The sequence below is a fragment of the Drosophila biarmipes genome, chromosome X (assembly GCF_025231255.1).
Source record: "Drosophila biarmipes strain raj3 chromosome X, RU_DBia_V1.1, whole genome shotgun sequence".
Taxonomy (NCBI): domain Eukaryota; kingdom Metazoa; phylum Arthropoda; class Insecta; order Diptera; family Drosophilidae; genus Drosophila; species Drosophila biarmipes.
In genome coordinates this window covers 16,848,275-16,872,147 of record NC_066611.1, presented here as the reverse complement: position 1 = coordinate 16,872,147, position 23,873 = coordinate 16,848,275, and the positions used below count along the sequence as shown (strand labels likewise).

At 48.6% G+C, this 23,873-nt stretch overlaps 1 protein-coding gene across 13 annotated transcripts; it reads left to right on the top strand.

Annotated features, from left to right (window-relative positions):
• The first annotated feature begins 1,617 nt into the window (after nt 1-1,617).
• On the top strand, nt 1,618-23,347 carry LOC108021891 (homeotic protein female sterile). 13 transcript variants are annotated; one of them, XM_017090687.3, is made up of 13 exons: nt 1,618-1,756; nt 2,582-2,909; nt 6,803-6,977; nt 7,044-8,915; nt 9,843-11,433; nt 11,751-11,921; nt 12,701-12,820; nt 12,929-13,060; nt 18,761-18,819; nt 19,108-19,231; nt 19,422-21,813; nt 21,926-22,094; nt 22,154-23,347. In XM_017090687.3, exons 4-13 carry the CDS (start codon nt 7,605-7,607, stop codon nt 22,217-22,219), a joined length of 6,135 nt encoding a protein of 2,044 aa, XP_016946176.3. In that variant the 5' UTR covers nt 1,618-1,756; nt 2,582-2,909; nt 6,803-6,977; nt 7,044-7,604; the 3' UTR covers nt 22,220-23,347. The 13 variants fall into 13 exon arrangements, with proteins under 13 accessions (XP_016946176.3, XP_016946175.3, XP_016946181.3 ...); XM_017090686.3 differs by having other exon boundaries at nt 1,636-1,770; XM_017090692.3 differs by having other exon boundaries at nt 1,637-1,796; nt 9,858-11,433.
• Nucleotides 23,348-23,873: the final 526 nt, after the last annotated feature.

Sequence of the window (23,873 nt, the reverse complement as noted above, 5' to 3'; positions counted from 1 at the left end):
CGTCGGTCTTTTAGCTGTGCGCCTTGATTTGCCCAAACTACAATTGAAAAACCACAAAAAATGTCTTTTTTTGCCTAAAATCTGAAATCCAAAAAATCATGATATACCCCCTTACAAAAAATGAAAAAATGGGTCAAAAAATAGATTCCTTTTTTAATGATGCAGATCGATTAAATTAAGCAAGCTTTCCGAAACAATCGGTCTTTTAGCTGTGCGCTTGGATAAACTACGATTGAAAAACCACAAAAAAATCTCTTATTTTTGCCTAAAATCTGAAATCCAAAAAAATCATGAATACCCCTTACAAAAAATGAAAAAATGGGTCGAAAAATAAATTTTCATATAATTGATGCAGATCGATAGCAAATTAAGCAAGCTTTCCGAAACAATCGGTCTTTTAGCTGTGCGCCTTGATTTGGATAAACTACGATTGAAAAACCACAAAAAAATCTCTTATTTTTGCCTAAAATCTGAAATCCAAAAAAATCATGAATACCCCTTACAAAAAATGAAAAAATGGGTCAAAAAATAAATTTTCATATATTTTATGCAGATCGATAGCAAATTAAGCAAGCTTTCCGAAACCGTCGGTCTTTTAGCTGTGCGCCTTGATTTGCCCAAACTACAATTGAAAAACCACAAAAAATGTCTTTTTTTGCCTAAAATCTGAAATCCAAAAAATCATGATATACCCCCTTACAAAAAATGAAAAAATGGGTCAAAAAATAGATTCCTTTTTTAATGATGCAGATCGATTAAATTAAGCAAGCTTTCCGAAACAATCGGTCTTTTAGCTGTGCGCTTGGATAAACTACGATTGAAAAACCACAAAAAAATCTCTTATTTTTGCCTAAAATCTGAAATCCAAAAAAATCATGAATACCCCTTACAAAAAATGAAAAAATGGGTCGAAAAATAAATTTTCATATAATTGATGCAGATCGATAGCAAATTAAGCAAGCTTTCCGAAACAATCGGTCTTTTAGCTGTGCGCCTTGATTTGGATAAACTACGATTGAAAAACCACAAAAAAATCTCTTATTTTTGCCTAAAATCTGAAATCCAAAAAAATCATGAATGCCCCTTACAAAAAATGAAAAAATGGGTCAAAAAATAAATTTTCATATAATTGATGCAGATCGATAGCAAATTAAGCAAGCTTTCCGAAACAGTCGGTCTTCTAGCTGTGCGCCTTGATTTGGATAAACTACGATTGAAAAACCGCAAAAAAATGTGTTTATTTGCCTAAAATCTGAAATGCAAAAAAACGTGAGATATCCGCTTATAAAAAATTGGGCCAAAATAGATTCTCCTTTAGAGCCGAAACCGTCGGCGTTTCAGCTGTGCGTCTGTACGGCCACACTAGCGAGGCGAGGTGTGCTCGCTGCTCGGGTGGCTGCACTCGCTAAGCGGGAGAGGGCATCCGCTAAGCGAAACTCACCTCTCTCTCGGGCACGCACACTCTCGCACGCGCTCTCTCGCTTGCTGTCGCCATCCCGCTCTGCGCTGGCACCCCGGGCCGTGCGCCAGAGCGGGACGGCCGGCGAGCTCGCTGGGACGCCATCTTGGAACCGCGACTGGCCGTCCCGCTCTGGCGCGCTCAGCCGAAGCGGAGCGTGCGCCTCGTGCCCGTCGGCCGTCAGTGTGTGCGTGTGTATTCGCGTTTTCAGTAATTTCGAAAAAAATTTTGTATATTTGATGGCGACAGCGACGTTACTCACAAGAAACTCGCGCGTTTGTCGAAAAATCGTAGCGCGTACGTATATATCGGTGTGTAGAAATTACTAAAAATTATGGTAAAAAAGGCCAGAAATTGCATAAATTTGTGCTCGGTGTGCAGTGCTAGTGGCGGGGCATGCGAGGCGCATGGAAAAGTGGCGAAATTTCCACTATTTTAGCGCCAAAAAATGCATTTGAAAAATGTGAGACTTCAATGGACATGACAATTTTTTTTTTTCATTTTTTTTCGGTGGTGGAACAAAAGCGAACGAAAGAGGAGCAAGAAGAAGCAGCGCAGCGAGGCCTGCGTGCGTGTGTGTCTGCGTGCGTGCGCGTGTGTGTGCGCGAGTGAGGGCATGAGCGTGAACGTGAACGTGTGTAGTCACCAAGTGAATAATATTAACAAATGAAATGGGGAGAGGGGCGCAAGGGGGGAGTACACACGCCGGAGCGCGCGCGAAAAAGTTTGCTCGTTGCGCCGGGGGGGCGCCGAAGGGCGGTGGCAGAGCAAAGGCAAAAGCGAGAAACAAGTACCAGTACTGGTGGTTCCTTTTGCTCGGTGAAAATCTATAATTTCTCGATTTTGTTATTGCACTTTCCTCCGATCTTGCGGCTTGGCGGCGCCGTCGGTAACGTAGGCGGGCCGTTACGTAGCGCGACGTAGCGCGGCGACGTACAGCAGCGGCGGCTTACGCTGCGGCTTACGTTATTTTTGTCGCTGGCGATTTCTCGCGCGCTCTCTCTCGCGCTCGCCCGCTCTCGTTCGCTCTCGTTCTCTCGCGCGCGCCAAACCAAATGTACGGAAAATCCTCGGGGAAAACAGTGGCCATAGTGAAACGATTTTTTGTTTTTATTTTTGCAGTTGCAACTTTTTAACAGTCGTGTACAATCTGCATGTTGTATATGTTCGATTTAAATGCAACAACAGTGGCAAGCAACGCAACACAGTTTTAAGCAACGACCGCAGCAACAACAAGCAAAACCGACAAGCTAAACTTGGCCGAAAGCAACAAAGGCCAGCCAACAACAGGAGAAGCAGCAAAAAAGCCAGAACCAGCAGCAGCAGCAGCAGCGCGGCCATAAACAAAACTCAAAATCAAAAATCCCCCGGATATACACGGATACGGCTGCCCACAGAGCGTGTGGATATCGCCGAAAAGCGGAGGAAGCCCAGGGAATCCCCGGGAAATGTAAGTTGGAAAAGTGTGGCGCACGTGGCTTAGCCCCCGCCCGCCTCGCGCCGCCCCCTCCCCCGCAGTGGGCGGAAATCGAAGCCAGCCTCCTGGGTTTTTTCCAAGTTCGATGCAAGGCCCGTTTGGTTTTCTGACTGTTCGCCTTTAGGGGTCGGCCACCCTGGGAATCGGAGGGACTTTCGAGGCGACAGCTGGCCGCATTTTTCCCACTGCAACAACAACCCTTTGGCCAAGGAGCTGGGAAAGCCAGGGTGCCGGCATTTTATTTGTTACTCAACTGATTCCCTGTGATTTGGAATCCGCTCTCGGATGGGCCAGCAAAGGTACATCCATCGATTAACCATAGTCTAAATCGGTTGAAACTGCCATGTGGGTATGGCCAAAATGCAGAATGTATGAGAAATATCAACTGGTGGTTAAATTACAGAAGGCTTGTTCTAAATACTCGAGTTAACAAGTCGCAAGCTGAATTATTTGGTGCAAATTGTATTTTGCATCCGGCAGATCTTTTTACAGCCTGGGAAAGTATCTTTGCATCCTGCAGATCTCTTTACATCCTGGAAAAGTATCTTTGCATCCTTCAGATCTGTCATATCCTTGGGAAGTATCTTTGCCGTTATCTGCCCTCTCCCTCTCTTCCTCCGAGTCCCTTTTGAACCGGCGTTTGGGAGTTTCGTTCGTTCGCTTTCGGCTCCTCTTCTGCGCTCTCTTGCGGCTGCAATTGTTGTTGTCGCTGCACTTTGCCAGTTGGCGCGTAAATAGGCAAACGCAATTTGTTTGTTTACTTGTCGGGCGCAAAATTGAAGATATGTTTATCGTAAATAAGCGCAAAATTGCGATTGCGGCTCGGCGCTCTCGCTCTCCCGCTCCCGTGCCCGCTGCCTCTCTCTCGCTCGCTCTCGGGCCGAATTCATTGATGCTTTTTGGCCGCCTTGCCTTGCCTTGCTCTTCGCTGCTTGCAGCTACTTCTGGCGGCTCTGCATCTGCCGCTGCTGCGGCTGCTGCCGCGGCTGCATGTTGCCATGTAAACCGGCTTTAAATTCGTGCCACTATTAGCACGATTTATTAACCTAGAGGCGGCTCCCCTTCTCCCCCGCCCCCCTATCAGTCTCTGGTTCGCTCACTCTCTCTCTCTCCTTGTGCAGATACACAACGATGGCACTGAGAAGCGCAAAAACAACAACGGCGACGGCAGCGACTCGGCTCTCCTCGTTCGAATGCCACACGCACACACACAGACACACGTACAGACGACATGCCGCCATATTTGCATTTGGCTACGTATTACGTAGCCCCCTGCTGTTGTCTCGCTCTGTCGCACGCGCGAGCAGCTGCAACTTGGCAGAGAGTGTCGGCTAGTATGTGTGTCCGTGTGCCAGTGTGTTTCGCCCGAGTATTTTATTTATTTAAATAAAATTGATATATCTGCCCGCAGTTCAAGTGCATGGATATTAGGCAGCACACAAGTAAGCACATTTAATCAAAGAGTTGCTGGTGAATGAGTTCTCGAGTGGCGAGGTGAAGGAAAAATGCCCTTTTTCGCCACAAACTGTTGACCTTTGTTTATTTGTTAGCTGGGCAGCACACATTTTACGGTTTAGTATTCAGCAACTAGGCAGGGGAGAGCCTTAAGATCCAGGCTTTGTGGCGATTCAAAGGCATGGCTGGAAGTAAGAAATGCCCATTCCCGATTCCCAATTCCCAATTTCATTTCCAATGCATGCCGTTGCTGTCTCTGCTTCTTCCTCTTCTCTACGTCATCGTATCGTTCTACGTGAATTTCTGTTCAAAACTCAAAGTCTACTGTACTACATAATTTCTCTCTTCTCTGCGGTGTTTTCGTGTGCGTTAGTGTGTGTGTGCGAGAGTGCCAGTTAATGTTTTGTTTTGTTGTGAGAGGAGAGTAAGAGAGCGGGAGCGAGAGCGAGAGCAAGAGAGCGCCGCCCGCCCGCTATTGTGTATTTAATATTTGTTATTTCTAATATTCCAATTTTATTTGCGGCGAGGCGGTTTAGAATGGGCCACATACATACGTCACATTCACTGGCTGGCCTTGCTGTCTACCTTCGTTGTGTTTTTGTATTCGCTATTCTTCCGTTTAATTTTGCGTCACAAACGCACGTACACACACAAACACGCGCTCGCATACGCACACTTGGCAACTAACAAAAACACAGTGGGCCAAATCGGACAATTAAATGCAGCTTCGTGAATACAGCTGATAACTGTAAAGCCCAAAGTGAAAGCGATCGAAAAAGATGGAAAGAGAAGAGCAAAATCGCTTGCCGGCCGGCGGCACACACACAAGTGGATTGGTGTGTTTGCGAGTGTAAATAAATTCGCAACATCAACAAAGGCAAAAATCTCTGGTTGGCCAATAAACAAATCGGGGCTAGAAAGCAAAAAGCAAGCAAAATGTTTGTGCTTGACCTACAGACTAGGAGTCAATATAAACAATAAACAAAGGCAACCTCAATCGCAACGAGGCATATTCCTACTAACTGTACAATGGATTTTTATGTGCAGCTTTGAGTGCAATTTGTACCACTGTCAATTTGGAATATCGGCAAAAGGCAAACTATTCAACTGGGTGTGTGTGTGTGCGCGCGCGTTGGTGTGCGTGTGTTCCTCCTCGCGAACACCCCTCTCCGGTCTTCACCACACTGCGAGTCAAGGGTGTTAAATAAAATGTGAGAAACGTAACGTAGAAACGTCGGAATTACGTGCATTTTATTGCCTTTTTGGCATGGCGTTTGCATTAGCGCTGCAACAACAACAAACAAAGCGAATGAATCATGCCGAATGACAAGAATTCAACTTAAAAAAAGGCGGCGTGGTGAATTTCTCTCAATGCAAACACAACACACGCCAAACTCTTGCTGTGTGTGTGTGTGCGAGTGTGTGGATACTTGTCTGTGGGATTTGGTTAATCTTCGGTCTGTGCGTTCGCATTAATGGATATTTATTGTTTTTATTGAAGGATTTTTCCCTTACGTTTTTTAAAACTTATTTGCATCATTTGGCGTGCGCCATTTGCCTGCTTTTTCCCCCCTCTGTCCCGTGAGTGCAAGCGAGACGGCTCTATGGTGCGGCCCAAGTGCAACGGTGTGTGTGTGTGAGAGAGCCGGGCGCTCTCTCTTGCTCTCCCTCTCTCCCGAATTTCGAACTAGAAAATGAGAGCGCTCTGCTTGGCCTCTTCTCTATGTCGCTGTTGCTGTGAGTGCCAAAACGGCGGCAAAGTAACTACTCACGACCAAAACGGTGGAAGGGAAAAACCAAACGAAACGGCAAAAACCGCAGAAAAACGGCTAAAAACGGCTAAAAATAAGGTTGGAACCCATGGTCGAGGGCCTAAACCCGTGGAGCCAAGGAATATTGTCAAGCGAGTGATTTGATTGCTGTTAAAAAGTGCCCGAAATTGATTGTTTTGCACTTGGCTTGTGTGCGCCAGTGTGCGAGTGTGCCAGAGTGTGTGTGTTTTGTCGTCGTTCTCTGCGTTTTCTCTGTTCTCCGCTTCTTCCGTGTGTGCTCTGTGCTCCGTGTTCTGTTTTGTGTTTTCCGTTTTCCGCTTTGCGCTTTCCGTTTTCCTGCCGCCTCTGCATATTCCACATTCTACATAGATTCGTTGTCGTTGTCGCTGTCGCATTTTGTTTATGGCAATGGCAACCGCCGCACACTCAGCGAGAGATTGTAAATGTAATTGTTATTTGCGCTTCGTTTCCGAGGGGCCCCCCTATTTAGTTTTTGTTTATGTAACCCGCCGCCGAGGAGTGTTGTGAAATGCAAATGCAAACGTCCCACGTCCCACGACCCACGACCAGAGTTGCAAAATATCCAAATGTGCCGGCTAACTTGGCTTTCTTCCTCTCGCCCATCGCTTTCTCTTGCAGACCCTTAAAGCCAGCCGCCGGCGCTAGGTATCGTGGAACTGACAACGCAGGATTCTCGGACACCACAATGCCTCCGGTAGCAGTCGCCGTCGCTAAATCCTTGGCCCTCGGATCAGCTGAAGCCAGTAGATTCCAATGAGAGGAGCCTGGGCCCTGAGAATCTGGAGCAGGCGAGGTGAGTGCAGATGCTCCTCCAGCTAGCATAGCTCTGACATCCTAACCAACTCTGATTTGTTTGCAGTGCACAGACATTGCTGAGCATGAAGCAGCCACTACGGACCACTACACAGCATTATCCCTTGAACAAGAAGAGATTTTTATCGAAAGCCAGGAGAGGAGCAGCCGGATCAGGAGCTGAGAAAACGATAGCCGGCGGCGGAGGAACACCAGGAGTTGGAGTCGCAGTTGGAACAGCCGCAGGAGAAGGCGCAGCCAGTCGCAGGAGGAGGAGGTGGTCACCGGCCACATAAGACTAGTCCCCCCCTCCCCAAAACCCACTGAATCCCCTCCCAATTATCCGTGCGAAGGGAAATCGAACGGAGGAGCCAAGCGGAGGACAAGGAGGAGCGCAGGAGGAGACGGAGACGGCCCGTGTGTGTGTGTGTGTGTGTTTAGGTGGAGTGTGTGTGTCGGCCGTCTCAGTCGGATAACCATCAGCCCAGGTCCCCAGTCCGCAGACTCGCAGATCCACATCCCAAGCTGAAGCACCAGAAACACCACCACCACCGCCACCGCAGGAACCACATCCACCACCAGCACCAGCACCAGCACCACCTCCAGCACCAGCACCAGCAGCACCACCATGTCGTCCAATGAGCCACCGCCTCGTTACGAGCCACCCGTGGAGCCAGTCAATGGCATTGTACAGCCACCGGTGGTGCCGCCAGCGGAGCGACCCGGCCGCAATACGAACCAATTGCAATATCTGATCAAGACGGTGATGAAGGTGATATGGAAGCACCACTTCTCGTGGCCCTTCCAACAGCCCGTCGATGCCAAGAAGCTCAACCTGCCCGACTACCACAAGATCATCAAGCAGCCCATGGACATGGGCACGATCAAGAAGCGGCTGGAGAACAACTACTATTGGTCTGCCAAGGAGACCATACACGACTTCAACACGATGTTCAACAATTGCTATGTCTACAACAAGCCCGGCGAGGATGTCGTTGTGATGGCCCAGACGCTCGAGAAGGTCTTCCTGCAGAAGATCGAATCGATGCCCAAGGAGGAGCTCGAACTGGAGCCGGTCACGGCCAAGGGCGGCAAGAAGAAGCAACGGGCGCCGGCTACGCCCAAGACATTGTCAACGGCCGTGGGCGCTGGAGCCACCAGCGGTTCCGGTACAGCCTCCTCGGCAGCAGTTAACAGCGGAGCGGGAAGTGGCTCCACCAAGGTGTCAGCTGCCGCCTCATCCGCGCAACAGTCCGGCCTGCAAGGAGCGACGGGTGCGGTCTCGGCGGGCACGCCAGGAGCCCAGGCGGGTTCCGGTGCGGGAGGAGCGACCGCCGCCCGACCCGTATCCGCCATGGGCGGCACGGTTTCATCGACGGCCGGCGGTGCACCGTCCATACCACCGATTAGCACAATGCCACCGCACACGGTACCCGGCAGTACCAATACGACGACGACAGCGATGGCTGGCGCCGCTGGAGGAGCAGGTGCGGCCGCAGGCAATCCCAATGCCGCCGCCCTGATGGCCAGCCTCCTGAATGCGGGCCAAACGGGCGCCTATCCCGGCGCCCCTGGCCAGACGGCGGTCAACAGCTCCTCGCTTCTGGATGGCAGCACGGCCGCAGCAGCAGCAGCAGCGGCAGCGGCGGCGGCGGGCGTGGGCGGTGCAGCGGGAGCAGCCGGCGGAGCGGCGGGCGCCGGAGTGACAATACCATCTGTGGCCGTCAATGCCGCCAACGCCGTTCAGGCCTATGTGAATGCGGGCGTGAGCGTTGGCGTGGACGCCGTGATACCGCCGCAGCAGCCCGCCAAAATCAAGAAGGGCGTCAAGCGGAAGGCGGACACCACCACGCCGACGGCCAATGCCTTTGAATCGCCTTACGCGCAAATGGACTCCAAATCGGCCAAGATTGCGACGCGGCGGGAGTCGAATCGTCAGGTAATTGGCAAGAAGGTAAGAGTAAGGGGCATCGCCAGTCGTATGAGTATGATCCTAGTGCCCGCGCAGAGCTTGTACATATTCGGGAGTCACAGAGATGTGGCCTTGTCTGTAAATATCTCAATTCCAGGTTTGACTGCATCTTTCAGACCTTGAATACGCGAATTTTGTAGATAAAGAAAAGGGAAATGTTTACAATGCATAGACAAAGTATTTGGTTCGCCTTTTGTTTTCAAAATTCAGACTGTAAAATTGTCAATCATAAATCTCTTTTATTTCATATTAACGTAGCATTCATTTGGATTTGCAGAAGTTCTATGTTTTTAATGACCAATCGTTTGATCACTTCGAGTTCCCTTTACATTTCCTTTGAACCGCCAAGCTCATTCAGCTCGGAACTACAAGAATATCCAAACCTAAAGCACAACAACAATCGATCGAATCATACACAATACGCCGTACTGCCCTGCCTTTTACTCGAAAACCAGCCCATATCTCCATATCTGTATCTGTGGATGGCATTTGACCCGCTGCATCGCCGGAGTCAAGGGCCATCCGCCTGATCTGCCATCATTTTGCAAGCGCGACATGCGAAGGAGATCTCATTTGACCCGCAATATCCGGAGTCAAGTCGCCTTCGCATGGCCTGCTATCGTTTCTTTGAAACCATTTGATTTACTTCAACGCTCTAACCCCATTCCGCCTTTGGCTCGTTTATTTTTCTTTTATTTTGCGTTGATTTTGCTTGCACTCAATCAATCAATCGATCGATCAACTCAACACCACCACCACCAACCACACCAATCAATCAACAACACCAACTACAACAACAACAACAACAACAACAACAACTACTACAACAACAACAAACCACCAATCAACCAACTCATCAACCAAACCGAATCGATGGGACGTTCTGAACCACAGGATCTTACATTCCAGGGCTCGGGATACAATATGTCGCCGCTGGGCGTCTCCGGAGTGCCCGGACTTGGCGGTCTGGTTGCCGGCGGCGTGGCCGGCGTTGCGGTGGCCAAGAACAAGGAGAAGCTATCGGATGCGCTCAAGTCGTGCAACGAGATCCTCAAGGAGCTCTTCTCGAAGAAGCACTCGGGCTACGCCTGGCCCTTCTACAAGCCCGTGGACGCGGAAATGCTCGGCCTGCACGACTACCACGACATCATCAAGAAGCCCATGGACCTGGGCACTGTCAAGCGGAAAATGGACAATCGCGAGTACAAGAGCGCGCCGGAATTTGCCGCCGACGTGCGATTAATATTCACCAACTGCTACAAGTACAATCCGCCAGATCACGATGTCGTGGCCATGGGCCGCAAGCTGCAGGACGTCTTTGAGATGCGCTACGCCAACATCCCCGACGAGCCGGTGGCCAATGCGGCCCACCATCACGGCCACGGCCATGGGCATGGCCATGGACACGGCCACGGCCACGGGCATGGCCACGGACATGGCCACGGGCACGGCTACGGCGGTGCCCTCAAGCACGATGCCAGCGATTCGTCCAGCGAGGACTCCAGCGACACGGAGAACGAATCCAACTCGGACGAGGAGCGCAGCGCCAAGCTGAAAATGCTCGAGTCCAAGCTGCTGGGCCTGCAGGAGGAGATCCGCAAGCTCTCCGAGGAGGCCTCCGCCAAGAAGAAGGCGAAGAAGAAACTCAAGGAGAAGAAGAAGTCGATGGGCGGCGGCTCGGGCTCTGGCTCGGCCTCGCATCATGGTCACGCCTCGGGCGGCGGTGCAAATGCTGGCGGAGCAGGCGGCGCTGGTTCCGGTGCCCATTCGGGCGGCGTCTCCGTGCCGGGCGGTGTCGGCGGAGCCCTGGGTGCCGGCGGTGCGGGCGGCGCCAATCTCAACGCACTGCTCAGTGGTTCGTTGGTTGGTCCGGGCGGAGCAGCTGTCCCACCCGGCGTGCCCACACTCAGCCAGGTTCACGACGCCCTAGCGACCTTTGGCCAGCTGGCGGGCGGCGGTGCCGCGGCCGGTGGCGGCTTTGGTGCCGGTGTGACAGCATCGGGCGCCTCGGCGGGCGGCAAGGCGGGCACCCTGGCCGGCGCTCTGGCAGCGGGCGCGGCGGCAGGCGCCGGCGGTACATCCGGCAGCGGCGGCGGCAGCAGTAAAGGTGCTAAGAGCAAGGGCGGACGCGGCGCCAAGGGCAGCGGAGGCGGCGGCGTTGGAGGTAGCAATAACGCCGCTGCTGGCAATGCGGCAGGCGGTGCAGCGGGCGCTGCGGCCGGCGCTGGAGCCGTCGGAGCTGTTGGCGGTGCAGGAGCAGCGAGCGGCGGCAACGCCTCCAAGCGGGCCAAGGGCAGTAGTTCGGCGGGCGCTGGCGGCGCTGTTGGCGGTGCGAATGCCAGCACCGGTGGCGCCGGGGCGCGCGGCAGCAGCAAGAAGAAGCCCAGCCAGGTGATGAACTTCGACTCCGAGGAGGAGGACACGGCCAAGCCAATGTCGTACGATGAGAAGCGCCAGCTGTCGCTCGACATCAACAAGTTGCCAGGTGAGTTGGGCATTTCCCCCACAGCGTTAAGCATTGTGGGTTAATAAAGAGGGGATAACTGACTGTTTTTTAAGGAGGATATTAATTTAAAATTGATCTTATGTTTAAGAATAGGCCGTACATTTGAATTTCTTTTAGTATACAAGGTCGGAACTACTTTATTTAATTAGCTAAGGAAACGGTCAGTTTTTGTTCCTCCATCAACGAATTTTACCGATCAAGATCTAGAGACACAGCTTGTCCATTATGTTAGGCACAATTCAACTGACAACGAACCAGCCTTGTGAGAGCTCCACTAATACCCGTCTTCTTTGCAGGCGACAAGCTGGGCCGTGTGGTGCACATCATCCAGAACCGGGAGCCATCGCTGCGTGACTCCAATCCCGACGAGATCGAGATCGACTTCGAGACGCTGAAGCCGTCGACGCTGCGCGAGCTTGAAAGCTATGTGGCGTCGTGTTTGCGCAAAAAAACACGTAAGCCATATTGTAAGTTTGTAACTAAACCGAGACCACAACAAAAGCCAAAGCAAATGCAAATGCAAAAGCAAATGAAACAGCAACAGCAACAGCAAAAGCTAATGAAAGATAAAGACCAACCAAGACCCAGTAAAACAGTCAAGTTAGAAGCACATCAAGAGCCATCAGCCGACAGAGCAATCCGAATCGAAATCCATTTCCATTGCCCGATCAAGATTCAAAACAGAAAAGAACCCACTTCCGTTTTGGCTTTGCTGACTGCGCTTCCAAATTTGATTTTAATTTCGAACCGAAAACCGTAGTGGTCATGTTTAGTTAGTTAAACTCGAAAAAAAACAACAACAAACAAACCAATATATCAATTAAACTGTCAATCCGTATGATTAAGACTTTCAACACTCCAGGTCCTACCAATAAACTGTCTGTAGTTAGCAAGTGCATGTGAAAACAAAAATCAACAAATCCTTTTCCCTTTCCTTTAGTAGCTTGTGAATGCTGTAGGCGTGCCGATGTGTTGTGGAAATCTCTCGGGCTCTCGAAATTCTGCGGGTGTGCCAAGAGGACGCCTTATGGCATTGGTTTTTGGAGCTCGAGAGATTTTTGTAACATCGCTAATGACATTGCCGCTTTACCCTTTTTCCCGCCCAAACTTTTGAGTACATTTTGAGTTTCGAGCATGATTCCCCCCTCAGTCCCTCAGTCCCTGTCCCGCCCCTCCCCTCGAGCTCTCCGTCTGCGTCGTAAATCAACTTGGTTAATAACGATCCATCCATCTTTCCTTATCGCAGATAAAAAGCCTTCCGGCAAGTCGAAGGACGAGCAGATGGCCGAGAAGAAGCAGGAGCTGGAGAAGCGCCTGCAGGATGTCACCGGCCAGCTGGGGGCAAGCAAGAAAAACGCCAAGAAAGGTAGGTGCCCTGCGGTGCGATTGGAATGCCGAGTCCAAGTCCATATAAGCTAGCCTTTACATGCGATTTCATTGATACTAATGCCTCGTCTTTGCCTCTTCTCCGCAGATGAGTCCGCTTCGAACAAGGTCGAGGCAGTGCAGCCGGCGAATCCCGTGTCATCGAGTTCCAGTTCCAGCGATTCATCGTCGTCGAGTTCGAGTGATAGCAGTTCGAGTGACTCGAGCGACAGTGAAGCAGGTTAGGACGCGTTTTGTTTGTTTGTTTTATTTTATACAACCTTTTTTTTATTAGTATACATAGAGATATGCAAATATAAATATATATATATATATATATATATATATAGATGCGTTGTTTAAGAAACAAACAACAGAACTCACTGAACACAAGTACGGCAACCGACACCCGAAACCGAAACCGATTCAGATGCAGATGCAGATAGAGAATCAGAATGTTGAGACAGACCCCCATAGACAGAGACCGAGACCGCATCATTTTTATTCTATTATCGTTTAACACTGGACACGGGGCGGGGCGGGCGTGGCTTGAGTCAGAGAACGAGTAATGAACAGTCTAGGAGCTAGGAAACCTTTAAGAACCCGTTGAAAACTGTAAAGTAATGGAAGTGGAGGGATGAGATATATATAATACTTAGGTCGCACAGAATCAGGAGATTTGAACAGAGCGATTGGCTTGATTAATTCAATTGGATATAGGTTTATCTAGTTTTAATATCGTAGTTAACCCATTAGCACGCGCGAAAAAGTATATGTAGAGTTTATCGATTGTGTTGTTCTGTTTCGCATAAAAAACGCCTGTTTTTATCATTTTTTTTAAAGTTAGTTCCCAGGAACCACACACAAAACTGAAATCTGAAATAGAAGGAGACGGAAATACGCCGAGTAGAGGGGAGGGAGCGAGAGGGACGACGATAAGAGGGTATCACGAGGGTGTTTAGGGCCGACTGACCAATACGAAACCCACTCAGACCCACGAGAACCCACTCCCCTGTCTCGCTCTAAGGGAGCACTTTTGATTTACTGAATTTAGCGCATTTTGTTTATGTTTTTGTGTGCTAAACAACAACAGAAGTTACCGGGACGAGCCCAGATCAAAAACGAAACATCTCCAATTGCCAGACGTCTGATTTTTGAAGAGCCCCAGAGACCAGAAATAGAAATCCAACTCTGATTTTTTTTTATTTGTTTATTTTTACAAGAAAAGTGTTTTTTTTTTAGGAATACCCAAGAACCAAGTTCATGACAAAGTGCAATATGCATTTACTCTAAGAAAACAAATGCACACGAATGTATGGAATTTAGCAGCGTAAATTGGAAAGAGCGAGTGAAATGCCCTAGTTAAATCAATATTTAAAAGTGTTTTATCCAGATATTTCGGTGACAGATAACCACAACAATTGAAGATTTTAAGTTGCATGGCAGAGTTGTTAAACAAGTTTGCTGATTAACCCATGAACAGAGGTTTCTCATTCGATTCGCACCAGGTCCGCACCAGAGTTGGTTGCTGGGGTAATGCAACATCAGACGTTTCACAGGACCACTAGAACATTAGGCCATTAGATCCCTCGATCCCGCGATCCCTCGATCCTTCGATCCTTCCCCGTTTTTAACCACCCGCTACTTGAAACACAGACGAACAACACGAACACAACGGCAAAACTTTATATAATCGATATATATATATATATCTATATATATACATCTAGGTCTAGTATATACTTAATTATATATACACAACAACACACACACATATATCATATTTAAGCATTTGTAGGTATTAAACGAATTGTATTTGTAAATGAAAAATGAGAAACAAATCTTACACAACACACGTACACAACTATCTAAAATGAGAATATTAAGAAAAACACACACACTCTTTACTACTTTAAGTCATTTTTGAAAAAGCAAAAAAAAAAACAATTCTAAAAAAGAACAAGAAACCTTATTATTACCAATATTATGATTATTATTATGATTATTATGAGAATATGCTGAAAAAATCGTGAAGCAATTGTGTATTGGGGGCAGCCAATCTGAAAAAGAAAGTAATGAATTCCAACTCCAACCAACCAACCAATCAACCAACCAATCAATCAATCTATCAATCAACCAAACCAAACCAAAACCAACCAATCGAGCCAATCAACCAAATCAAAACTCTCCATCAAATCTACAAAACAGCAGAGCAACAATGCATGATTGACAAAAGATCAACGAATAAATCGAAATATAAACTCATCAGCCACACTTCACACTCCACACACCACACACCACACACATGATAACCCTCAAGTAGTGCTATTCATCACCAGTATATATTTTAGAGGCAGCTCAGGAGCCAACTCCTCCATCGACCATCATCTCATACCCATTTCCATCCCTGAAATCAAACCCTCAACAGATCCAGGGCTTTGCACTCCGCTTCAGACCATAAATTATGTCTCACTCACATGGCGGAATCGGCAGAATCTTCTCCGCCAACTTTTCCACGGTGCAAATCCCATAGTCCCCGAAACGAATACTTCTGTGCCAATTCCATACTTTGTTCTAGTCTTATTTCTTGATACGATAAAGCCAATCCACACACGTCGATCCCACTCTATCCAGTAACTAGTTGAACTCCAAGTGATATGTTCCTTCTAGTAAGCTGGACAACACACTCGCGCACACAACACACACCCACAAAACCTCACAGAACTATGTGTAAAATATAATAATAATGAAAAAAAAACAATAACCATAATAATATGAAATTATTAACAAAACTGAACGAAACAAAATACAAGCAAAATTACCATATATGTCTAAAGTATGCAAAAAACGTATGAAATTCTCGATACACTTGCAGACAATGTGTAAAAACAAAGAAAGTATGAAAAGCTTCTGAAAGAAATGGAAAGAAAACACCGAACCACAAATATAACGTAATTCAAACAAGAAAAACGTAAGGAGCGAATACGTAAGAAAAGATGGTGACAAGGAGAGAAGAGCACAGAGAGAAAGAGAGAAAAAAATAGGGGGGATTACCCCAGGTTTATGCTATGAGGGGTCTTTTAACGGGGAGGGGATACTTCAACTTCTTCTTATTAAGTCCGCTGAGAAGTGTGAATGTTGAATTTGATGTTATTAATTGTTTAAACGTTTTTAACCTCAAAAAGTGTTTCGTGGCGGAACGAATGGAACTGAAACACTGCAATTAGCACAATTCGCGAACAAAAGCTCGCATCGCATTATCACCTAGAATCGAGGATTGCTTAGTGACTCTCTGTATATCATTAGTTCGTGGTTAATTATTTGTTGTTGTCATATTAAATTTATGTGTATCAATGTGGGAGAACCGTCATCCGAAAAATAGAAATGCTTCCAGCCTACTTCCAAAACGAATTCATGAGTGAAACCCAAAGAGACAGCCTAACAATAACCTGAAAAACAAAACAATAAAAACCGATCATAAATTGTAATATCCAAAACGAACTATCGGAAGTGAAACAAACCTTTTCGTAGAGTGGGGTAACTGTACCGGGTCCAAAATCTATTTGTCTAACTCTCTCTCACACTCTCTTTTTCTCTCTGTGTGTCCTTGCCACTGTGTCTGTCTCTGTCTGTAGTAGTAACGGTACAACGGTATGAGAAAAGTGGAACGAATCGGAATGGAACCAAGCGTTACGTATATAGAGTCTTCGCTCTATAGCTACTAAACTCCAACTAGTTCTAAATACATAGCTATATTTGCATAGATATATGTATCGCAGAGGGTATAAAACAAAAAACAAATACAAAAAAAGAAAACAAATAATTAAATGTATTTCGAAAACATTTTATTATTTATTTTTCGGCTGTCGGCTTTCCCCTTTACACATTGTTTGCACGTTTTTTTCAAAAAAAAAAAATTATAAAAAATATATATATTATATTACGAAAATATACAAAAAAAATAATGCATAGAAGAGAGGAGGATTGATGATTTGATGAGATGAGATGATAATGCAATGGAAATAAAGAAAAATTAACAAAACAAATTGCATAAAATCAATTTAAATATAAATTTTTACTATTAAATTAAATCAAATGAAAGTTGCCAGGAGGAAAACGAAATGAAATTAAATCCAACAATAATAATGATAAATAACAACAAACAAAATCACACTACACAAAATGTAACAATATTTACTTTCAAATCGAAGAAACTCAGCGGTCGAGATGCGAAGCGAAGAAAGCGAGCAGTTTTTTCAAAGCCAAGAGCCAAGTGTAGTGTAGAAATCGAAGCAGTCAGGAATAAGTTTGCATTATTTAGCCACAGACTACGTTTAGAGTTAATTTTTGTTTTCAAACCCAATTGCCTATTCTCTAGGGTCCGAACTTGTTTGTATGTACGTAATATAGTAGCTCTTGTACTTTCTTTACCGAGGTCACCGCACCCCGTGAACGCCTTCTCCATCCATTTAGCCCCACATTATTGAAATTGTTTCGTTGTAAGCCTGATTCTTGTGTTTTTCTATAGCCTGTAGTTGAGAAGAAAGCAGTGAAATGCAACAGCACCAACTCTACAAACATGTTAACGCGCTCAAAAGTCTTGTAAGAATATCGAAAATAGAATTTCCGTAGAACAACACATAAATTTTTGGTTTCAATTTGCGCAGGCGTCTCACAAGATAAGGAAAACGAAAAGAAAACAAAAACATAAAATAAAATAATATATAAAATAAAATAAACGAAGAGATAAATAGTGAAAATCTTAGGGAAAGCCAGGAGGTAGAGGGAATAAGGAAAAGAAAACAGAAAAAAGAGCGGACGACGCGAACTACGTAACGTAACCGACACACGAACACAAAAACAAACAAACCAACCCACACACACACACACATTTAGAATTATGAAAACACACACACGCATACATTTAAATATTTATAGTAAAAACAATAATAATATTTATTATTACAAAACGGCAGCGCAACCGCAGCAGCGAAACAAACAACAACTAAACTAAACTAAAAAAAACGCAATGAATACAACAAACAAAATGAAAAATGAGAAAAGAAAATGTTTATTAAAAAAGAAGAAAAAAAAAAACTATCTGTGTGTTTGCTCATTATACCCAAAAACCATTTCTTTTCGCAGAAGAGAGATAATTTAACGATAAACAAAAGTAACGATTAACGATAAAACCGATAGCATATCGATTGGAGCCTCGAAGGTTGGTTTTGGTTGCGGTTATCCTTTGTCTCCCTTCCCCCGGCCTTTGGCTGGGCCAGCAGCAGGGAGGGGGTCTCTGGCCGTTCTCTTTCAGTTCATTTACCGTTTAGACATTGAGTGGGAGAGTGGGTGGCGAGGGGCAGATAGACAGGGAAGAGAAGTGCAGGAGAGTGAAGAAAGAGCGCCGAAAAGCGGCTGCTCGGCCACCAGACTCCCAGACTCCAAAACCCACCACCCCGCGAACCCACCACGACACAATTGCTTCACCGATCGGCATTGTAAGAGGTATTTTCAACACACCTATATCTGAATCTTAATGTCTATGTAAACCCAAACCACTGCTAATGTAATGTTTGTACGTTTTACGATTACGATCTAAGTTCCTCTAGCATCACTATCGCCTGTGCTTGTTGGGGTGGTTCTCTGTGTGACGGAAATTGGTCAAGGATTGCTAGGAACCTGTAGATGGTTTCTGTAAACAAACAAATTGAATATTATTGCAGTATTATCGAGCTAAACATTAGTACATTTCACACATAATATAATATTCTATGGAATTTTCGTTGCATTGACCAGTTTCACATAAACCGAGATCCGCCCATTGCTTTCCTAGCTTGTTGATCTTTATGTGGAACCCCTAGCGTTGATCCCTCCTGCGACCTCGGTCGTCGATCCCTGCAAACCTCTCTAATCGTTCTTCTCAAAATTCCCCCCTCAACAGGTGATGGTGACGATCGACCGCCGCGCAAGAAAAAATCCCGAGACTCAAATGGAGGCAATGTAAGTAGCGGAGTCAGTGGCTCTCTAAGAATCGGAAAAGTGGGTGGGAAAACAACATAGATACAACACAGAAGGGGGAGCTTGGCAATGGGTGGTAAGGGCTGAAAATTATTACTTTGGTATATAATTTTTGGGACCAACCCATTGCCAAATGCAGCTTGCACTTGCCACAAAGCACACTGATCGTGTTGGTTGACTGTGTGATAACCAGAGCTAATGTCTTACATGTTCATCTTCCCCTCTCCCCAACCACCCCGTGTTTCCCCCACCGCATCTCTGGGCCAGCAGGTAAATAATCCAAGTATAAATGTGGTTCTGGGCGGCAACCATCCGAGTGGCGCCCTCACGCCGACGACCATGCTGATGGGCCTGGACCATGTGGTGAACTCCAACACGCCCACATCGCAAATGTGTAAGTTGAAAACCTATTCCGAGCATGGCCAAGGAAATCTCTGCGAGATTCGAGAGAAAATACAGATCAAGAGATCAGAGATTTCCGTAAACCATATTCCTTGGAATCCCACGAAGAGTGTGTGACTAATTTTCGTTTCGTTTGTGTGCCCTACCCTGGACTCGCCCTCCCTCCCGATCCTTCCCGATAGCCAACATGCTAGGCAATGCCAACACCCTGATGGCGGCTGCCATGCTAAACAACAACAACAAGACAACGCTGCCGGGCAGCAATTTCGGCGGTGCGCCCACTGCCGGTGCCGGCAACATGTTGTACGCCGGCGGCGGTCCAGTGGCCGGTGCTGCGGTTCCTGGGGCGACGGGGCAGCAGCAACAGCAGCAGCACAACAAGAACGGACCAAATGAACTGAGCAAAGTGCCGCCGGGTGGCTCCATCACCGCCGCCCTGCCGCCGCACAGCTTCGCCGGAGGATCAGCATCGGCGGCAGCAGCAGCAGCAGCAGCAGTGGCCACCAGTCAGTCGAGCGGCGGCATTCGCATAGCCAGCAATCTGCACAAGCCGGCCGGCCTGGGTGGCGGTGATCTTGGCGAGCATCATGCGGCGCTGGCGGCTGCCCTGACGTCCGGCGTTAACAGCACCGGCGGCGGCACCTCTGGCGGCGGCAACACCGGCAGCAGCAACAACAACGGCGGCAGCAGCAATAACAACACTAACCCACTGGGCGGACCACATGGGGATGCGATGGCCAATGCCTCGCTGGCCTCGGGTCTCAAGCAGATACCGCAGTTCGATGATCCCGTTGAGCAGTCGCTGGCCTCCCTGGAGTTCAGCGCCGGCTCCACGGGCAAGTCATCGCTGCCTGACAACTTTTTGATGCAGCAGCATCTGATGCAGCCCGCCGGACCACAGCAGCAGCAGCAGCAACCCTTTGGCCAACAGCAGCAGCAGCAACAACAGCAGCAGCAGCACATGGACTACGTGACAGAGCTGCTGACCAAGGGGGCGGAGAGTGTGGGCAGCATGAATGGCAACCACCTGCTGAACTTCAATCTGGACATGGCGGCGGCCGCCTACCAGCAAAAGCATCCCCAGCAGCAGCAGCAGCAGCAGCAACAACAGCAGCAGCAACAGCAGCAGCAGCAGGCGCACAACAATGGCTTCAACGTGGCTGACTTCGGCATGTCCGGATTCGATGGCCTCAATATGACAGCGGCCTCATTCCTCGATCTGGAGCACACGTTCCAGCAGCAACAGATGCAACTGCAGCCGCAACAGCAACAGCAGACGCACCAGCAGCAGCAGCAACACCACCAGCAACAGCAGCAGCAACTCACCCAGCAGCAGCAACAGCTGCAGCAACATCTGCAGCAGCAGCAACAGCAGCTGCATCAGCAGATCAACCAGCAGATCCATCAGCAGCAGCAGATGGCCAACAAGCTGCTGATCATACCCAAGCCCATCGAATCGATGATGCCCAGTCCGCCGGACAAGCAGCAATTGCAGCAGCACCAGAAGGTGCTGCCGCCACAGCAGTCGCCCTCGGACATGAAGCTGCAGTCCGGTCAGGCGGCTGCGGCGGCAGCTGCCTCAGCGCAGGGCAAGCTGCTGCAGGCGGCCTTCAAGGCGGCCAACGACCAGAACCTGAAGAATGCCAGCTCGTGGTCCTCGCTGGCGTCGGCGAACTCCCCGCAGTCGCACACGTCGAGCAGCTCGAGCAGCAGCAAGGCAAAGCCGGCCATGGACTCGTTCCAGCAGTTCCGCAACAAAGCCAAAGAACGCGACCGTCTCAAGCTGCTGGAGGCGGCCGAGAAGGAGAAGAAGAACCAAAAGGAGGCCGCCGAGAAGGAGCAGCAGCGCAAGCACCACAAGTCCTCGTCCTCGTCCTCGTCGGCTGCGGCCGCCTCCGCCCAGGCAGCGGCTGTTGCAGCCGCCTCGTTGGCCGAGGCGGTGGCCCTGGGAGCCGCAGCGACGGGGGCCGTGGCCTCCAATGCGTCTAGTGCCTCGGGCGGCAGCAGCAGTGGAGGCGGAGGTGGCGCTGGCGGCGGTCCGGCCAGCAACCAGGCGATCAGCGGCGACCGCGAGCGTGATAGGGACCGCGAGCGGGAGCGTGAGCGTTCCGGCAGCGGTGGCGGTCAGTCCGGCAACGGGAACAACAGCAGCAATTCGGCCAATAGCAATGGTCCCGGCAGTGCGGGCAGCGGCGGCAGTGGCGGCGGCGGCGGAGGCAGTGGCCCGGCCAGCGCCGGTGGACCGAACAGCGGCGGCGGCAATGCCAACAGCAACAGCGGCGGCGGACCGGCCCTGCTCAATGCCGGCAGCAATAGCAACAGTGGCGTAGGCAGCGGCGGCGCTGCCAGTAGCAACAGCAATAGCAGCGTCGGCGGCATCGTGGGCAGCGGCGGACCGGGCTCCAACAGCCAGGGCAGCAGTGGCGGCGGCGGAGGTCCTGCCAGCGGCGGCATGGGCGTTGATTACCTGATAACGCGGTGTGCGCCCCAGAATCGGTCGCAGGAGGTGGCCACCGCTGTGGCCGTGCAGGCGTTCCTAGCTGCCTCGCCCCTGGGCGCCATGGAAAGCGGAAGGTGAGCTATAGCCCTAAGATCTTGCTGTCGATAGAGCAGAAAAGAGCCGGATTAGTAGAATCAAGTAAAGTGTTAGCCCTAGTCTAAGCGTATATTTTTCATAATATTGCAGAAAAAGCGTGCACGATGCCCAGCCGCAGATATCGCGGGTGGATGACATCAAGGCGTCGCCGGGCGGACAGGGCCAGAGTTCGCCGGCCCAGCAATCGCCGCAGGATCGGGCGGCCGCCAAGCGTGCCGAGCAGCGGCGGGCCGAGCAGGAGCGGCGCAGGCGCGAAGCGGTAAGTTTACGCCCCTCTTTTCCATTCAAGACGAAAGTAATAACGCTTTTGCCTTGCAGATGGCTGGCCAAATCGATATGAACATGCAGAGCGATCTCATGGCTGCCTTCGAGGAGACGCTGTAGGCCAAGGCCCGGAGAAAGTCGACCAACCGGGGCATTAGCGTCAACGGCATCACCTCATCCACCACCACCACCACCACCACCACCACCACCACCAGCACCACCTCATCATCATCCACCGCCAGCACCTGCGGCGGGCAATCGAAACGGCGATCCAAGCGCCAGCCATGGACCACGTTGGACGACGGCTTGCAGGAGCAGCAGCAGAAGCAGATGCAGAAGCAACACGGCTAGGACAGCGACAACAACGACGACAGTTCGCCACAGAACTGTTTGAGCAAAAAAACCAACCAAGCAACAAGCAACCAACAAACAAAAGAAACAAACAGCATAGGCTAAAACCAATAAAGCAATGTTCTAAGGCGTAATTAAAATACGTACATTTAGTGAGTACATATATAAAGCGTAAAGCATATGCGGAGAGAGCGAGCAAGCAAAAAAGAAGAAAGAAAGCAACATCCAGCAACAATACACAACAGAATATGGCAAATTTCCTTCGGTTAGCAATTGATTCTTCACCACTTTTTTAAAAATCATTACAATTACGATGGATCGTGGCGACACGGAGGTCAGCGCACGGTTCCAAAGCTTATTATTTTTAATATTATTGATTGCGTAGGCAAGTTTAGTTTGTAGCTGTAAACCTAATATTAATAATGCTTATTTTTTTTCCTAATTGTAACACACACCTATGCTTAGAGTTGTTAACTAATTTAAAAACGAAAAAACAAACAAAAAACAAACAAAACAAACCAGAAAAGCCCAACAAAAAAAGAACAAACAAACAAACAAACAAAGAAAACAATTCGAAACGAAATCAATTCAAGATATATAACCACAAGGGTATGGCTCAGTCGCAGATGTCTGAACCCGAAATCCAGCATGCACATCACCCACCCACACACACTCTCACACACCTGTAATTAAACACACGCGAAAGGAGCACTCGCACACACACCGGCAGATCCTGCACGATCCGCAGAACCAGAACCACTCCATCTAGTAGTTTAAAGTCGAGAACGGATGCGGAAACAAATTTAGTTATTAAGTAGCCACAACGTTTTTTGTATATGACGCGCCCAAGCAAAAGAAAGGAGGGAAATAAATTGTAATTGTAATTGTTTTCCAACGACCAGAAGCCCAGGAGCACAGAAGCCTTCGCGAGCAGGCGCCAGGCTGCTATCCACCCCCAATTGCAGTGACAATTCAGTAAATTAACGATACATGCTCGGAGTCTCTGCCGTCTTCCATGTATATTCTTCGTCTGTATCCTGTACCCTGTACTCCCATCAAGCGACCGCATGCATCCGAGGCCCCTCAGTCCCTGTATATAGATCCACGGGTCCTTCTAGCTCATCTCTCCACCAGGGACTCTGATCCTGTAGCAGCAGTAGGAACTATGGTAGCGACTATCTATGTAAAAGCTAACGCAACGATTCATGTAACTCTTATTGTACAATGCACGTCTTTCGGTTACCATTCGCGCTGTATATTTCACCTATGTTTGGGGTTCTGATTTCTGATTTCCGATTTCCGACTTCTGTTTGTTCTGTGTGTGTACGGGCTGTTTTTCTTATGCGTACGTGTATGTCTTTGTATATAGAGGCGGTCAATGGATTCGTATCTTTCCCCACGTACACTGGCAGGAAATGTTAGC